This window comes from Myotis nattereri (assembly GCF_964212035.1).
Source record: "Myotis nattereri genome assembly, chromosome: 16".
NCBI classification, from domain to species: Eukaryota; Metazoa; Chordata; class Mammalia; order Chiroptera; family Vespertilionidae; genus Myotis; species Myotis nattereri.
Window position 1 is genome coordinate 15,206,358 of NC_138091.1, and position 19,511 is coordinate 15,225,868.

The 19,511-nt window shown below is 43.9% G+C and overlaps 1 protein-coding gene across 1 annotated transcript in view; it reads right to left on the reverse strand.

The window, feature by feature from the left end:
• Positions 1 to 19,511, reverse strand: part of CFAP52 (cilia and flagella associated protein 52) — a 36,636-nt gene that overhangs the window by 11,500 nt on the left and 5,625 nt on the right. Inside the window, exons 2-9 of the mRNA XM_081110564.1 lie at positions 17,638 to 17,837; positions 16,663 to 16,799; positions 12,036 to 12,164; positions 9,994 to 10,093; positions 9,049 to 9,165; positions 5,442 to 5,542; positions 1,721 to 1,891; positions 790 to 938 (exon numbers count right to left, since the gene is read on the reverse strand). Coding sequence (XP_080966690.1) covers positions 790 to 938; positions 1,721 to 1,891; positions 5,442 to 5,542; positions 9,049 to 9,165; positions 9,994 to 10,093; positions 12,036 to 12,164; positions 16,663 to 16,799; positions 17,638 to 17,837 — 1,104 coding nt within the window. The remainder of the gene's footprint in view (positions 1 to 789; positions 939 to 1,720; positions 1,892 to 5,441; positions 5,543 to 9,048; positions 9,166 to 9,993; positions 10,094 to 12,035; positions 12,165 to 16,662; positions 16,800 to 17,637; positions 17,838 to 19,511) is intronic.

The window sequence follows — 19,511 nt, forward strand, 5'->3', positions numbered from 1 at the left end:
AATTTTACATGGATTAAAATAATAAGATATTAAGAAATTATTATTTTATAGGAAAATATTATTTTTAGAGATGTATACTGAAATATTTATAAATGGAATATTGTTATCCTTATAATTTATGTTAAAACTAGAGGCCCGGTGCACGAAATTCATGCATGGGTAGGGTCCCTCTGCCTGGCTGGTGATCAGGACCAATTGGGGCCTTCTGTCTGCCAGCTGCCAGCCGGGGCCTCCCGTCCCCAGCTGCACTGGCCAGGGCCTACCTTCGTTCCGCGTCGCCCCCTTGTGGTCAGTGCATGTCATAGCAAGTGATCAAACTCCTGGTCTCCTGGTTAAACTCCAGAGGGGACAATTTGCATATTAGGCATATATATATATATATATATATATATATATATATATGCATAAAATAACCAAATTAAAAATAAATTTCCTTTGGGATATAACTTAAAGTCAGGATTTTATCCCTTGAACAACATAAGAGGTTCTAACACAAGTGCCTTGCACTCACTAAAGGCTCAAATCCATTCTGTAATCAAATTGCTAAATTTCCCTGCTAGAGCGAAAGCTACATGCCATGTGTAGCAATTCGGGAGAAGAGAAATTTGGTGCTTCTTAGCTCAGAAAGTCTGCCAGCTGGAAGGGAACGCCAAAGAGAGGCTCGATTAGAAGCAAGGAGTGGGTGGCTGTTTCAGGTTATCCACAGGTAGAGACGAGTGTATGATGAGAATGACACGATCCAGAGCCACAGCCAGAGCTGGACGCCACCTCTGAGTGTGCCGACATTACCGGAAATGATGCTCTTGCCGTCTCTCATGAAATCGATGCTGTGGCAGGTCATGTTGGGGACGGTGATCCGCAGCAGCTCCCTGTTGGACAGTGTGTGCCACACTCTGATGTCCCTCTTGGCACAGGTGGCAAATAGCTCATCAGTGCCGCTGAAAAGAACGCACCAAGAGAATATGAGATGCAGCCATAGAAGCAGATGCACAGTGTTTCTTCGATGTATGTTTGACACTACAATGTGTTTCATGGGATAGCGGGAAGGATGCCTCTTAGGCACCAATTATCTCAAGGCCTGATGGTCCCGCAGGTTTTTTATGTAAAATGGCATCTGATCTGCCCACAAATCATCTGTGAATGATCTTCTGTAGTCCTTTCCCTTGAGGAAGGGTTGGGACAAGGAAAATGTCAATAAAGAAGTCTTTTGATGTCCTGGTAGACTGGAGGATAGTAGGTAACATTTCTTGAAATAAAATACATTGTAAAATATTTCTATTAAAAGAGGCTAAATGAAACTTTTCCTGTAAAGAATCATTAAAATTTCAAAGAGGAAAATGAAAAGGGTGCTAGAATTCATGTTTGCAAATAATTCGAAAACACATTTTTGCTTAGTTATGAGAAAATATAAGATTGTGGACAAGGAAGAGAATCTCAGAGTAATTGGTCTGTTAGATTTTTTTTTTTTTTTAAGGACAACTTATAAAAAGATTTTAAAAATACCAATATGTAAATAAAAAGTACAGATCCTTCCAATCTGGATATGAAAAAGGAGTCAGACCGGGGCACAATAAAGAGAAAAAAAATCATAACCTATTATGACTTATTATGTTAATAGATGCTAATGTGTATTAATTAAATTACATTTCTTTGGACACTACACTGAATCTTCATGTTCTTATTGTTTTGGGGGGTGAAAATAGTTTCCTCGTCTACTTACAACGGAAAGACAATGTCCTCCACAGCTTCAAAGTGACAGGTGGTAATGAGAGTCTCCTTGAAATCCGTGAAGTTGACGCGATAGATGTATGATTCTTCTGTTCCTACAAAAAACTGGTGTCCTTCCCCCCGGAGCGTGATAGAGGTGATACAACCTTGTAACTGGATTTTCCTTTGAGGAGAAGCAAAAGAGTAAAGCGGAGTCACTTAACAATTATTTATTAGCCATCGGAAGCATCCCAGGGGCCACAAACCAGGCACATGACCTGGGGAATGACTTCAAGGAGGTGACACAGTTAGAAGGGCAGGAGGTACGATATTGGGTACCCGTGGTCAAGCATAGGTTACAACAGGAAATCTTCATCGGTGAGATGTAGTTTGAAATGGGTTGTGCGATGTGGTAGGATTTGAACAGGGGGAATGTTCCAGACAGGCATACAGTCACAAATGACCATGGCAATGAAATACTTCATGAATCCATTTTTAGAAAATGATCCTAATATCGGGGGTGGGGGAAACCCTTATGTCAAAGGATGTTATTATAACCTTATTTATAAGAGTGAAAAATTGGAAGCAACCTAAATAATTATAATGGAATAACTAGATGATCTATGAGACAGCAACTTTAAAGAATATTTGCCTAGTCATTAAAATCATGTTTAAAAGCTTATGGAATTTATGTATATAAATGATCAAAAAAAATTTTAAAGATTATATAGTAACATTAACAATGTTTATACTGTTTGCATTAAGTAACATATCAGAATATAAAATTTTATATACCAAATAAGCACAATGATTTTTAAAATTATATGAATAACACGGACAAGAAGAAGTGAAATGCTAATCATGGCTATCTTCATCAGAACTTACAGCGATTATGTTATCTTCTTCCACTTTCCAATCCCCCTGCTCCCCAAATGCATAGTGAGTATAAGCTTTAAAAAAAAGAATATGTAAACAAATGAGGCCTTAGAAACCCAGCCTTCTCTGCAACTAATTTAGCCTTGACAATAAGAATTCCATGGGGGTTCCTGTGCACAGAGATGCATGTGTTGGTGGGACACAGAACAGTAAGTGAAGAAAGGGAAGACCCCAAGTCATATTCCAGCTCCTTCACTGGCTAGAGCCCTGTGACTCGGGGCCTCAGTTTACTCAGCCACAGAATAACCCCTTTTTTTCAGGGTTGCAGTGGAGGTTAGAGATAATGGAGGTGACCTACGGAGCCCACAGGGGAAGGCCAAGAACTATTGGCTAGATACTGGCATCTGGGCTCCCTAGAGGACAAGGTGGAGCCCAGGGCTACAGGGCCACGGCCAGTGGTCTGTGTTAGCACACGGCTAGTCCCATGACTTCGTGTGTGAGCGTGTTCTCAAGCCCAAGGAGGCAGAAATCACGGCACCCCGTTGGAGCCTGTGCTTCACACGGGGTTATTTTGGGGACGCTTAGAGCACAGACCTTGTGGTAATTGCTTGGAGCCTATTTGTCTTCATACAGTGGGAACACTTGTGAATTAAAAATAAGGGGTTAAATAATTAGGGGGTTCATTTTCTATTTTTACTTCATGTATCCAGAATCCACTCAACATGGTTCTTGAGTTGCCTCCCTTCCTTTTTTCCCCTTCACAAAAACACATAACTGGTCCAAACACAGTCTCAATAAGACCTCTGCTGAGCTCTGGATTTCAAATTGCAATCTGTTCCTGCCTCCCTTGATGCCCAAATCCCCCTAACCCAGTGGTTCTCAACCTTCTAGCCCTTTAAATACAGTTCCTCATGTTGTGACCCAATCATAAAATTATTTTCGTTGGTACTTCATAACTGTCATGTTGCTACTGTTATGAATCGTCATGTAAATATCTGATATGCAGGATGGTCATCGGCGACCCCTGTGAAAGGGTCGTTCGACCGCCAAAGGGGTCGCAACCCACAGGTTGAGAACCGCTGCCCTAACCCTACATCCTCCCCCATGTATATCCATGGTTCTCATCGCCCTTCAGTACTTGTTTCGTGTTTGTCTTTTCCCTCCTGCCAGAATGTAAGCTCCACACGGGCAGGGATTTTTTTTTTCTTCCTCTTTGTTTGTTCATCGATGTGTCCCAAGCACCTAGAATAGCACCTGGTACATATTCTTAGTACAGATTTGTGCCAATGAAGACAACTGCTGCTCATTCCTACAACGTGTATGGAACTACCCCTGACTCCCACGGAGCTGCCAAGGACCACGTGGAACATGTCTGGGGTTCTGGCTTTTGTTGAAGCTAAATTCAAATTCTGCCTCTGCTCCTCTGACCTCATCATTCCAACAAGATCACACCCCTCTCTAAGTGTCTTTACAAAACCTATGAGATACTTTACTTTATCTGGACCATGAAGTGCTTGTATATTATCTTATATTATAGTGACTTTTTCATATATACATATATATATACATATACATATATGTATGTATACACACACACACACACACACACATATATATACACACATATATATATACACACACACTAGAGGCCTGATGCATGAAATTTGTGCAAGGGGCTCGGCCCTCGCAGCCCAGGCCAGCCCTCACAACCTTGGCTTCGTCTGGACGGTTGTCCGGAAGGATGTCCGGGGCGGTCGTTCTGCTGTTCAGTCTAATTAGCATATTAGCTCTTTATTATATAGGGTATCCTCAAAAATGTACTTTGAATAATTATAAAGGCAGTGTTCATTAAAATACATTTCATTTTCAAAATTGAGCTATCAGCTGTTAAGTGTATATACATTTTTGTGGGACATCCTGTATATATATCCTTATCCCCAAACCAGACTGTAAGTTCTGGAAGGCAAAGACCATGCCTTAGCTGCTTTCTTTCTTTCTTCCTTCCTTTCTTTCTTTATTATTATTTTAATATCTTTTTATTTATTTCAGAGAGGAAGGGAAAGGGAGAGAGAGATAGAAACATCAATGATGACAGTCATTGATTGACTGCCTCCTGCACGCCCCCTATTGGGGATGAGCCCGCAACCCAGGCTTGTGCCCTTGACCAGAATCGAACCCGGGACCCTTTAGTCTGCAGGCCAACGCTTTATCCACTGAGCCAAACCAGCTAGGGCAGCTTCTTTATTTTTTAACAGCATCTAGCACATTGGTTTGGATGGAAGAGGTGTTCAACAAATACTTGTTAGTAACAATGTATAAAGTTTTATTTCAGTTTCTTTAATTTAGATAAGCCAAGCAAAGTACACAGCATAGTATCTGGTACAGAGAAATAGGTGGTAAATGTTGGCTATTTTTATTAGAACTTGCATTCAAATGCATTAACTACTAACATAACAGTTAAGGGGTACATAATGGATACCCCTTGCATAAGACATTTCATTTGAATAAACCAATTTTGAAAGTTTGAAATGTGAGGTTATTTGTTGAATAAGTTTATAACAGCTTATTTCCGCTGTCATGGCTCAATGTATTAACTAAATAAAGACATGTGTGTATTAGAAGAGAAGCATTTCCCTGGGTAACAGTGGACCACTTTGGTTTGATTCAACATAAGCCATTATCTTTTCATTGGCAAAGAAAGCGCCATCTACTGTGATTCCAATTACTCATTTTAACAGCAAGAATGAAATTCCTTAAGCAAATAGCACGTTGCCAATATCAGTTTTTTTGTGGGCTTTAAGCAAACCACCCTCCGGTGGGTCCCTCCCCATCCCAGCCCTGTGGGGCCTGGAACTTACTTGATGGGTTTGTAGCTGGGGCTTTTACAGAGGACCAGCAATCCGGTTCCGGAGCCCACCAGTAACGCCCCCATCTTCAGGCACTTGATCGCTGTCACTCCCTGGGGCCGGGGGGGAGAAAGCATCATGAAAAGGGCCCACCGTGTTCAGCATGAAGACACAGCATGGCCTGGCACAGTGGGCATGGCCTGGCACAGTGGGCACGGCCAGGGTCGTGTCCGTGCTGCCACACGTGGCTGGGATGCGGCCCCTGCCGGGGTTGTCTGTGATGCACGGCGGGGCTGGCCCAAGGGCTCAGAGCCAGCCACGAGCTCCTGGGCGGGCAGTAGCCTCCTGGTCCTGCAAGGAGCAGGCTTCCTCCCTTTAAAACACCTGTGCAGGGAAAATATGCTAAGCGCGGAGGGGCAAGCACAGCCCCAGCATCATTTGCTCCTCAGGGGCCACCATTTTCACTTGACATTTTTTTAAAATTTTGTTTTATTGCTTAAAGTATTACAAAGAGTATTACACACATATGTGATGCAGAGAGACCATGCTGGACATCCAGAGAAGACTCCTTATTGTCTGGTGACTCTATTGCAGTGATGGCGAACCTTTTGAGCTCTGCGTGTCAGCATTTTGAAAAACCCTAACTTAACTCTGGTGCCGTGTCACATATAGAAATTTTTTGATATTTGCAACCATAGTAAAACAAAGACTTATATTTTTGATATTTATTTTATATACTTAAATGCCATTTAACACAGAAAAATCAACCAAAAAAATGAGTTCGCGTGTCACCTCTGACACGTGTGTCATAGGTTCGCCATCACTGCTCTATTGTATGAACTAAAGCACACAAGTACAGCATCTGACAAATAATAGAGAGCATTTACATTCAAAGCCATCTTCAGGGTTTGGGGATGCACGGTGGCCATTTTGTAGCACCTACTGTAAAGTTCTAATTTAAAAATGTGCTTGACCAATATTACATTTTAAAACTTTCAATAATAATACAGCCCATTACTTTATAAGCTTGTGTCTTAATCAAGTGTGAATATTATAAAACAAATATTATGTGCTTTCAAGTTACATTAAATTGAATTTTGCCTGTTCTGGTTTTTCAAAAGTCACCTCATGACGTTGGAGAAGAGAAACCAAGGCTCAAGAATATGAAGGCATGAACCCGAAGTGCCACAGCAGGACAACAGGGCGAGGGCCTGGCCGACGAAGAGACAGCCCTCGTACATATTCTTAGCATTTGCTCAGGGACTTGGGGAAGTAAGAGATAAAGAGCTCAACAGAGCCTCAAAGTTACATATATGTGATTCCTAAATAAACTCTCTGAAACTATAGATGCTATTGTTCAAGTGACAGGTTTTGGAGTCTGCCTAGGTTTGTTCGTATCCCGGTTCTAACACTTGCTAGCCATGAGATCCTAAATCAGTGGTTCTCAACCTTCCTAATGCCGCGACTCTTTAACACAGTTCCTCTTGTTGTGGTGACCCCCAACCATAAAATTATTTTCGTTGCTACTTCATAACTGTAACTTTGCTACTGTTATGAATCGTCATGTTAATATCTGATATGCAGGATGTATTTAGGCGACCCCTGTGAAAGGGTTGTTCGACCCCCAAAGGGGTCGCGACCCACAGGTTGAGAACCGCTGTCCTAAATGGTAGGTGCCTTAGTTTCCTCATCTGTAAAGAATGGATAAAATGGGTACTTATCTCATTAGACTGTGGTAAGGATCAAATGAGATAATGCAAGGGAAGTGCGTTTAATGTTATTGTTACAATCATCACATCATCATCATCATCGTCATCTTCATTTTAGTACTGTCTGCCTAATAGGCCCACTTGAAACCATTTTAACGTTTTAACTGTAGAGCAAAGATTTAAGTAGAATTTCAAAATGGGTATCAAGATCACTTGATTTTCCAACTAAATGTCTTCAGTGATACCTCCTAACCCAGCCGTGGGCAAACTACGGCCCGCGGGCCGCATCCGGCTCGTTTGAAATGAATAAAACTAAAAAAAAAAAGACCGTGCCCTTTTATGTAATGATGTTTACTTTGAATTTATATTAGTTCACACAAACACTCCATCCATGCGTTTGTTCCGGCCCTCCGGTCCAGTTTAAGAACCCATTGTGGCCCTCGAGTCAAAAAGTTTGCCCACCCCTGTCCTAACCCTTCGTCCCACAACAATGGTTTTCTTTTCACTGGCATAAAAGGCATATGGAATCGTAGCTTGGTGGAATTGACCATCAGGCCCGACGGTTGGGAGTGAAAGCATTCCTAGCGCCGCTACGGATAGCACCGAAGTGACAAAGGCTAGAGGCACACTAAGACAGCCAGCATCTTTTCTGGGGAGGCACTTAGAGCCCAAGTGCTGGGGGGCAAAAATGCCAGCAGTTTTCATAGTGTGTTCTGTGGAGCCCTTTGGGGGTGTCTCTGGAGTTGGAACTGGCAGCACTCCCAGCCTTGCCTTCCTTAACCTGATCTGTTTTATCTTCATCTATTTAATATATTGGAATCCCTCCCCTAATAATAATTTGAAAAAACATCTCAACCTCCTCTAGGATTATTTCTAAACTCTTTTCTACTTACAGCTTTCTTCCATTTTTGTGCATCGCCTCAAAATTTTGAATATTAAATGATTATATGATTAAGAAAGCTCTGACATGGCCCTGGTTAGAGTGTTGTCCCATACACCAAAAGGTTGCTGGTTTGATCTCCAGTTGGGATTCATATGGGAGGCAATCGATTGATGTTTCTCTCTGTGTGTGTGTCTCTTTCTCATTCCTCTCTCTCTAAAAATCAATAAAAACATATCCTTGGGTGAGGATTAAAAATCAACAACACAAAACACTTTGACATATTCCCAGGAACACAGTGCAGTATTTTAAAACTTCTTGGGAATGTCTGATGGAAGGTATCTAAGTTTAGTTAGAGCCATCTGTTCCATTATCAGGCATGACATAGGCAGGTGCACCAGCTTTCACATTCAAAGTTGAGTAGAAGCAACCCTTGTAACTTTCTGGGGGTACTGGGGATAGCAGCATTCACTCTGTAAAGTTATCCTTCGATTGTAGACTTTTTATTTTGGTTAAATAGCAACATCTCTCACTGGACTTTTTACCAGAATTCTTAGCAATTCTGCAAATATAAACAATAGACCATTTCTAGGTCTTCTCATGACTTCTAATACTGGCCAAGGCTGAAATCTAAGGTCTAGTTATTAGATTTAAAAGGTTATATGTACCTACCGTCTTATAGATCAAAGAGCATGCTTCTCTTGCACGTGGCAACAGGCTGCCCACATGCGGGGACCGACGTGATTACAAATCACAGCCCCAGGCCGTGTGTTTTGAAGATGGAGAAAAGGTGTGGTTCGGATGCCCTAATTGAGGATGCCTAAGGATGCCTTCGCTCTGAATATAAACAGAGATGAGGTCCTAGAGAACTAGGCCATGCAACTTGCAAATTTAGGTGTGGCCTTCGGTAGGTCACAGACTTCTCTTTTTTTCCACAGACTCTTCCTTAACTGGCGTCTGCGTCGGCAGCGAAGGGAAGACATCAACGGAAAACAGCAAAGCAGAGCAGACTGCGAAGGTCTCCACTCACCAGACTGAATTTGTCCTTCACGGGCCCGGTGTCTGCCATCAGTTTAGTCCTAGGGTTCATTTTTAGAATATCTCCAGTCGTGGTGCCCAGGTAGAAGAAGCTGTCATCACTGGGCATCTAGGGGTCAGAGGACAAAGAAACCTGAAGACCTGGCTTTCCCCAGTGACGCCACGAGTCCAGTCAGGGATGGGATGAGCTTTCTCTGAAACACCAAGACCTACAAAGGCGCGCATGGCTACTTCTTATTTTCTCAGGCCCAAAGGAGGGTAAGAAAAGCTCGGCTGGACTCAGCACTGGCGGAAAGCTTAGACTGCATTTAGCCTGTGCATTTCACGGGAAGTCTATCTGTGTCTGAGGTTAGTGTGCACACCCTGTGGCTCCATCTCCTGAGACTCCTCCAAAGAGAACAGGCATTTGCTTTATCTCCTATTTTCCAAAGGCTGTCTCATGAAATGACTATGCGCTAGACCAGAGGAACAAGTCAATGGAGAATGGAGTTACAAGTCTACATGTATGAATCCACCTTGAAAACATATGAATCATTCCTCTTTGTGGAAAGACTGCTTTTCAACAATGACTTGCATTGTTAGAAACTATTTCCAGTGGCAGAGATAACATAAGTGGCACGGCGATGTGCCTTCTGGCCACACTGCTTCCCTCCATGTGTCAGCCCAGGTCCCAGTATTACAAGACCTACTCGGCGTTGTGTCTAGTCTAGTCCAGCTCCTCTCTGACTTCTGACGGGAGCTCCAGAATTGAGACTGTCCTTCACCTGTACCTCCTCACTCACTATCTCATATGTCCAGACCTCCCCTCCCTACCCAAGCCCAAGGTACATGTACACACACACACACACACACACACACACACACACACACACCTTGGTCAGTGCTGTTAACAGGAACTTGCACTAATAGTTCGTTAAAACAACACAGTAATACTTACTGTAATACACATGACTATCCTTTTCATCTGTCCTGTTAGGCACTCAGTTGGCCAGATTTTTCTATTTGGGAGATCCAGTTCCCATACTCGAATTGTCCCACTACAGGAAAGAAATTCACAATCAACTGGGTGCCCATTTAACAACCACTTCGCCTCTTCTCTGTTTCCTGTATGACTTGAAGCCGAAGAGAAGAGAACTAGATACATGTGAGGGTTTCTTATAGTCTAGTGCTCTACCGAAGGTCTTCCATCTGATGGTCACAACCGCCCTGCAGGGAAGGGCTATGATCCCCCAACTCTCCCCATGAGAAAAGGCAGAGGCTGCGTACACCAGAGCAAGGACTCACACCCGGCTCTCTGCCCACTAGAGTGAAAACAGAAAGACTTACAAATAAACAAGGAAACAAACGAAGAGCAAACCGGAGTTCATAGATATTGATCTGTGAGGAAGTTTTTTAAAAGGAAGGACTTCCTTATGGGGAGTCCTGTCTTCAAGGAAGGAGAAATGAGACTAAGCAACGAAAAGTCCAACAAAATCAGCACCTAACACAAGACCTGGCAGACAGGTGATAGTTCCTCCTTGTATGTTGAGTTCGTCTGACTTAATAATTGTATAAATATCTCATGATCAACATCACCAAGACTTTAGCTAATATCTTAAGACAGAAAATGTTAAAAAAAAATCTATTGATCAAGTTCAGTTTTTCTTTTCCTTTAGCCCCCAGTGTTATTCACATAATTAAGTGTTCAATAAGTATTTTGAATGTACTTTCTAAACTAAAAAGAAAAAGAGCTTTTCCATGGCCTTCCTGCTAGCTGGCATTTGGAGGCTGAAATACTGGGATTTGCAGGATATCTCTTGGAGACAATCGGATGGAACCCCTGAACTTGGGAGCATCGTGGAGAGCCCAGGGTCAGGGCGCCATCCCAGAAATCTTACTTCAGAGGGCTTTTTCTCAGCCATCAGGGTCACATGACATTAAAGCAGACCTCGGTTAGAGATTGTCCTAAAAACTTCTGTTTTGACTCAAATTCAAGTTTGACTCCTGGAGAAATGGTGTCCTCAGATGTCGGAATCGGTTGATGCTTACAGCTGCCGCAGCTGCCGAGGAGCAGAGCGACCACATCACATAAAGGCCTCGTCCACCGGCTGAAACCTGAACGGAGCTGAAGAGCCTCACGGTCACCAGCCCCGGAGACAGGGCGGGACGTGGTCAGCTGCTTCAGGGTCCGGGTACTGCCCTAGTCAGATTCGCTCCTTAGGGGCTGGCTGTCATCCCAGCCAGTCACGTCATGGCTTCTGAATAGGCCCCTCCTCGTTGTTATCCAGGGTACAAATGTGTGCCACGCGTCACCAGGTGGGGACAGGAGGCAGTACAGGGGCAGAGCAGCACAAATGCTTGGCTCTGGCGGAGAAGCAGGCGACACCGTGTGCTTCTCTAGACGGGAAACCGCAGGTGGGCCAGAAAGGATAGTTGCAGCCAACGTAGACTTCCGTGTACTGCCACCGGACATTCACAGATGTTTGACCTTTGAACTGATACGTGGCATGAAATAGGATGCCTTCATATAGGCTGGGGAGTCTGTACATTAGTTTTTTGCAGTTAAGCAGATGCTGGCCTCGGTTCAGACCTTGGTCCCCTACTGGAAAGGATCTCACATGGCTACTAGTCAAACCCTTGAAACTTCCTGGAACAGTTCATTCTCAAACTATCATTTCATGAAACCTAAATCAAAAGCAGGTGGAAAAAAACATCACCCAGTAAGCGAATCTGCAAAACGCTCTGGGAGCACAGCTTATGCGTGATGTGTTATCAGTAACACCTGGACCAGAACCGGAAATGGAGTTAGCAGATAAGCAGAATATTTTCCGTGGGAAGCACAGAATTTTCAAATAACCATTTTTAAGACTTTAGGATATGTTTCCAGGACGGAAAACATGCCCCCCCCCCCCCACACACACACACACTGGAATGACCCTGTTTTCTGCAGAAGCAAATAAAGTGGCTTATGGGCCCTGCGCCCCGCCTGCAGATGCGTACTTCCCCGCGGTGACAAACATCTCGTCGCAGCCCCCCGAGAAGATGACCGCGGTGGCGTTGCCCACGTTGAGGCCGGCCGCAGGGCTGCCGCAGATGGCGTCTCTCTTGGCTATGCTCCACACCAACACGCTGCCAGAACGAGAGGGACAAACAGGTCAGGGCCAGGCGGGCTTTCAAAATAAGAAACCGTTCTTTCAGTAGTTCTAGAAAAAAGGGAAAAACAGGTTACTTACAAAGGAACAAACAAAATTACACTGACCCCCCCCCCTCACCCCCCTTCCCCCAACAGCTCTTGGATCACACTGGATCTGAGAAGACAAATAAGTGACACTTAATATTTTTTTTTAAGGAAAATTATTATGACGTCAGAGACTAGCAAGTGCAACAATCAAGTCCGATGCTAAAATAAAGACCTTTTCAGACATTCAAGGCATAGAAGTTGACCCCCCCATTTATATCATCACTACCCCCTTGGGGAAGTTTTCTAGAAAAAAAAAAAGCAATAAAGAGGGCAACCTAAGGCAGTATTCTCAAACTTGACGGTGTATCCGAATCACTTGAGGGCTTGTTGAAGCAGAGTGCTAGGACCCGCCCTCAAGCTTCCGGTCAGTCGTCCAAGTATCACAGAAATAGAATACAAATGTTATAAACCGTGTCAATGTAAAACATGCCTATTTCTATTTCCCAAATTGTACACATGTGGAATGTGTGATCACAGGTAATCTAAAATCAAGGTCTAACCAAGATCTCCAAAAACGGAGAGGTAGATAGAAGTTGATAGTTACCATCTAACATGGGAAATTTAGGAGACCCAGACCCAGCCGGCCCCACCTGCATGGGGAAATTTGAGAGACACATTACTTAAAAGATTATACTGATAACTAGATGAACAACAACAACAACAAAAACCCTCTTAAAACCAAGTGCTTTATGCCCAAGAGAATCAAAGCATGTGTACATACAAAATCTTATAAATGAATGCTCATAGCAGCATCTATCTATATAATAGAAGAATATGCAAATTAGCCAGGACGCCATAACATCACGACTGAACAGCGGGGACCTGAGGCTGCATGGCGCCTGGCTGGGCAAGGAACCTCAGGCCGTGCCCCCCGCCCCGTGGGGTTTGACAGGGGCATCAGGCCATGCCCCTCACCCAGCGGGGCTTGACAGGGGACCTCAGGGTGCACCCCCCACCCTGGCACTGGACCAGGAGACCTCATGCCGTGTCCCCCCACCAGCGCCAGGCCAGGGGACCTCAGGCTGTGCCCCCCCCCACCAGTGCCAGGCTGGGGGACCTCAGGCCACGCCCCCCCCCACTCAGCAGGGCTTCACAGGAGACCTGAGGCTGCACCCCCCGCCTGGTGGGTCTTGACGGGGGTGGGGCCGGCTGGGTCTGGGTCTCCTGCATTTTCAAAGCGTATGTGGGTGGATGTGGGTGGTGGGTAGGGACTTGACTCTAGGCCAGTGATGGCGAACCTTTTGAGCTCGGCGTGTCAGCATTTTGAAAAACCCTAACTTAACTCTGGTGCCGTGTCACATATAGAAATTTTTTGATCTTTGCAACCATAGTAAAACAAAGACTTATATTTTTGATATTTATTTTATATATTTAAATGCCATTTAACAAAGAAAACTCAACCAAAAACATGAGTTCGCATGTCACCTCTGACATGTGTGTCATAGGTTCGCCATCCCTGCTCTAGGTCCTGCGGCACGCTCCAGACTCTGACAGGAGGGAGATTTTTCACATACATTTTACTAATTTTCTTTCATCTCTGACACTTCTATTATAGAGAAAGGGCAAATAGCAATATTAAAATATTTCCTCTAATTAATTCCCTTTTAATGTGCACAAATTTTGTGCACCGGGCCACTAGTTATTAATGATAGCCTAAAAGTGGAAAAGAGCCAAAAATTCATCAACTGATGAATGGATAAAGAAAAAGTGGTATATCCATGCAATGGAATATTATTTGACAATAAAAAAGAATGAGGTAGTGATACATGCCACAACATGGATGAACCATGAAACCATTATGCTTAATAAAATAAATCAGTCACAAAAGGCCACATACAGTATGACTCCATTTATTAGAAACATCCAGAGCAGGCGCATCTATAGAGACAGAAAGTAGATTAGAGGCTGCCTGGGGCTGGGAGGGTAGTGGTGGAGCGGGAATGAGGAGTGACCACTCATGGGCATGGGATTTCTTTGGGGGGTGTTGACAATGTTCTAAAATTGATTGTGGTGATGGTTACAAAACACAGCATGTAAAAAATTCCTTGGGGGAAGTATTTTAGCAACCCTCCCCCCCCCCCCCACCTACAAAAACACAAAACCATTCAATTAACCACTCAACTGTATACCTTAAATGGATGAATTTTATGGTACGTAAAATATATCTTAATACAGCTGTAAAGAATGAACCCAAGGGCCTTAGGAGAGTAGAGCTCTTCTAGGTGGAGGGAATATGTATTTTGAATCCATCTGCATAGTTAGAAAACATACTTTCTTTATAAACCATGGACATGTGTAGTTTTAATTTTTTTTTTTAAAGCATAGTTTTTTGTTTTTTTTAAAAATATATTTTATTGATTTTTTTACAGAGAGGAAGGGAGAGGGATAGAGAGTTAGAAACATCGATCAGCTGCCTCCTGCACACCCCCCACTGGGGATATGCCCGCAACCAAGGTACATGCCCTCGATCAGAATCGAACCTGGGACCCTTCAGTCCGCAGGCCGACGCTCTATCCACTGAGCCAAACTGGTCAGGGCTAGTTTAAATTTTTCAGAAAAATAAGTTTAAAGTGTAAAACTAAATAAAAGCCACTGACATAGAGAGAGAGTTGGCTGAGTAAATTCCAGCACATCCATGCAGTGGAATACCATGCAGCCATTGCAAAGAATGTGGCATATGTCTACATGTGCACACACAGAATATGTTCCTGATATCAAGTTGACCAAAAAGCAGGGTGCATTACAATACTGATGTGTGACAACATGAGTGCAAAAAAGGTTCATAAATAGTTTACAAAATGTTTTTTAAAAGCATGCACATCCAAACTGTCAAATGTCTACTACAGTCCCTACCACCCCTCTGTTCCTCATCCTGTGTGTAGACGCCAGGTGGTTTGGGTAGAAGGGACCCTGCCACAGGTTCAGGGTTGATCCCTGATTATCCAAAACCAACCCTCAGAACTTTGTCTTCCTCCCCTCCGTGGCTCTTCAGGGGTGGGCATATTGCATGCTCTTGCCTGGCAAGGTTTGTTTTTCTTTCTTTAGGAAAGAAACTTTCTTTAGAATGTTTTTCTCAACATCCCCTAATTTTCTGCAAGCAAGTTTTAGACAGCCTAAAATCAAACTTAAAATGACAGAGGAGACGAACAATGTGCAGATTAAGCTTGGCTAGAGGGCCATCTTTTTCTCCCCCTGGGTCTAGCCTGGGCACCTTTCTGGCAGAAAGACGTGGAAGTGGAAGGGGCCTGATTGCCGAGCTCCAGGGATCTCTGGGGTGAGACGAGGCATCAGTAGTTTGTACATTTCCTTGGGTGATTCCAATGTGCACCCAAGGCTGAGCACAGCTGCTTTAAAGTTAAACCAAGAATACTGACAGATGATTTCTGGGTACATTTCTTACCACAAACAGTCAAATGGGGATGGCCCAGGGAAGGTGTAATTACTCAACAGGGGAAAGGAACACCTATTAAAGGTGGGAATCTCATTAAAATTCTGTGGCCTTGCTACACAAGTCTGGTATGCACACAGAACTATCACTATATCACTACACATAAAAGTAAATTTCATTTTTTTTTTTTGATAAATCTCATTTGTAATAAACCCATGGAGCTCAAACAAGAAAGTACCTGTACAAGTGCACCACGGTATTGAATCCTACGCACACCTCAGGTGTTGTTATTTTACTTTTCCAGACTCTTTACACAGGTAGGTGGACTGCATTGATTGTTCCTTCTAACGTAGTGTTTTTAAATACTTTCCCCCCAATTTCATTTGTACTAGTATGTATTCTCTGCCTACTCACTTGACTATGAGTTCCTTGAGGGCCAAGGTCAGGTCTTGGCGAGGCAAGCTAAAAATGCCGCCTCTGGCGTCGCACTGCCAGGGTTTGCCTCTCAGCTCTGCTCCTTGCCACTGGCAGCTTTTTAGCCCCTCCCGGTAGCAGCAGCTCCCACCTCCTGGAGTTGCTGTGAGGCTTAAATGGGGTTACGCAGTTCAAGTGCAGCACACGCCTGGCACATAGTCAGTGCTCACAAAAATCAGCTTTGCCTTTGATGCTGCTGCTGATGACAATGATGATGAAGATGTCATCTTTCTCTCTCTCTCTCTTTTTTTAATAGCAATGACTCTCGAATTTAGATGCACATTAGAATCATGTGGAAGCTTTTATTGCTCCCAAAGCCCAGGCCAATCAAAGCTGACTCTCTGCAGGTGGAGCCAGGCATTGGCCATTTTCTAAAGCCCCCAGCGCATTTCCATGCCCGCCAGGGTCCTACGGCATTTTCTTCCTAGGCTTTCACACACCAGGGAATGTTAGAGGGGGGAGGGTGTTTGGCATGTCTAGAAACATGCCTGCTGGAGCATAACTATGCATGTTTAGTTCGTTACCTTCCATCATCTGGGCCCCCGAGGGAGACCAAGTACAGATCATTTGGTGAAAAGGCCAGATCTTCAATTTTGCCCTTGTGAAGTGACAGCCGGGCAATCAGCTCCCTTTTCTTGTAATCCCACAAGATGATATCTGCCTGGGAGAAAGAACACACAGTCAGGTCACGGACAGGCTTTCAAGAACCCGCGGAGGCGGCTGCCCCCCTCGGCGAAGAAGAGTAGCGGTGTCACTTTTCTAGAAAGGGCATCATGTCCTACAAAGACCACAGCAACAAAATGGAAACGGTTTCAAAGGGTGACTTCTATTCCTGAGCAGATCGGTCACCGGCAGCAGCATTTGGTGTAAGAACTGCCGGGTTCCTTCCCTCTCGGCCTGGGAGAATGAAAAGGAGCTGGGGGGGGGGGGGGGGGCGGGTCAAGAGGGAGAGGAGGAAGGGTACAGATGTTATATTGTAAATCAGAAGACGCCTGAATCAATAAGCCAAATTTACTTGGAGTCCTGTTCATTTTCGCTGGCGCGAGCGGGCCCAGCGGAACTCTAGCTTCTCAAATTCCGGGGCCCAATATGGTGGAAGTCTTTTCAATTTATACGTTTTTCAGCTCTTTGTTTTCCAAATTTGGAATGAGACTTCCGGACCTTCTGAGAAAAAGTCCTGTGTGCTGGGACAGGTCCCTGGACAGGTCCCTGAGACCGTATCTCAAGGCCTGGCCTGGCGCCAACACTGACATCCCTGTCTGGGGCATATTTTACAGCCTCTCTGGAGTGGGGAGTAGTCTTATTTTCCCTCTGAAGCAAGCACATTTTTACAGAGTAGCAGGGATAAAATTTTAAACAGCAGTTTTGACCCGAGATGAAGGTTACTGTACGTCACAGACGCACGTCAGCCCAGAGCTGACCCACCAGCAGGCGGGGCGGGTTTGCTAAGGCGGGCGGCTCTCAGTCCACTCACAGGGAGTGACTCTCGGGCTGCTCACCTTGAAGCCCATGTACGTGACCTGTCCCGAGGCAATGTACTCCCCGCTGTTGGAGACGTCCACACAGGAGACGTTGTTGCCGTGGCCGTGCAGGAAATCCTGCTTGTTGGTATTTATCGCCTGAATGAGGACTGTGCAACCCAGAGGGTAAACCAGGTGTTCCTGGTCAGGGTGGCATTTCAGACCAGTGGGCACATGTCCTAAGAGAGAGAGATTAAAAATTAATAAGAAGGTGCAGAAGTGGCTGGTAATTAAAAAAAAAAAAATGAGTACAAAGGAGAACACTTTTGATATAAGCCTTAGTTCAACGAAAATAAGTGGTGGGTGAAAGGTAATTTTATTCCACTGACAAGGTCAGTCTAGTGCAGTCATTCTCAAACTTGGCTGCCCATTAGAATCACCTCACCTGGGAATCTTTTTTTAAAATCCTGATTTCTGGGCCTCATCCTCCGGAAATTCTGTTTCTTTGTGATGGGGCGGGGCCACAACATGAGTAACAAAGAAACAGAATTTCCGGAGGATGGGGCCCAGAAATCAGGATTTTGAAAAGATTCCCAGGTGATTCTAATGTGCAGCCAAGGTTGAGAACCACTGGTCCAGTGTGCGACTACTGCTCAAACTGCAATGTGCAAAAACTCCCCAGGTGCCTGGTTGAAAGGTAGGTTCTGGCTCTAGGTCTGGGGCGGGACAGAGATATCGCCTTTTCTGACAAGCTCCCAAGTGCGGCTGATGTTGATGCTGGTCCAGGAACCTCACTTTGAACATCAAGGTCCTCGGGCCAATTCTTGTCATTCTAAGAAGCAAGAATGCCTGTCTGGTGAGTGCATCCCGGTGAGAACACAGGCACGTGAATTCATTGCCCGGAGCACAAGTTCGGCAAAGATAAAATTCTGGTTTCAGTCCCAAGTCTCCACCGGGCACTTGGAATCAGCCCCGGACCCCTCACGGGAGGATGCCATCTTCCAGATATTTGCCAAGAATCATGTCAACAATTTCAAACCTTGGCAAAATGTTTTTTATGATTGATTTTTCTTTTTCTTTTTCTTTTTCTTTTTAGAGAGGGAGAGGGAAAGAGAGAGGAACACTGATTTGTTGTTTCCCTTACTTATGCATTCATTGGTTGCTTCTTGTATGTTCTCTGACCAGGAATTGAACCTTGATGTATTGGATGGCATTTTAACCAACGAAGCTACCCAGCCAGGCCTTTGTAATATGTTTTAATGTGAAATAGACACAAGTCCCCCTTATCACTCACCTTTGCTTAGGATTTGTTTTAGTTCTTCTTCATATCTACTTTACCATATAAGCTTTAAGTTCAGCTTGACTTGTTAAAAAGTCATTTTTAGTGGGGTGTATTGAATGTATAGATTAATTTAAGGAAAGATAATTTCCGTAATGATACATTATGTCTCTTTTCTAAAAACAGGGTATATTTCCCATAGCCTCCTTCTATGTGCCTCCGCCCAGTAGCATTTACAATTTTTCTTTGGAAAGATCTCACACATTTCTTATTATGTTTATTCCTGGATACTTAAAAATCTTACGTATTGATATTTCCATTCTCCACCAAAAGTGTCATATTTATGGATGTAGCTTTCTGGTCTTTTAATGAATTTGTCTTTTATATTTAGCTCCCTCTGGAATTTATTTTGGTGCAGAGTGTGATCCCAGTAGCTAAATAGATTTCCTTTTTGCTCAAATGGCCAAATGTATTTACCGAGTAAATTATTTCTTTCATTTTGTTATTGTTCTTTTTTTATGCAGTAAGTTCTCATAATACTAAGCTTTATGTCTGGAGGTAATCTATTCCGACTAAAATATATATTTGTTTATTTCTAATTGCAGGCTCCTTTTAAATAATCATATGGCTATCC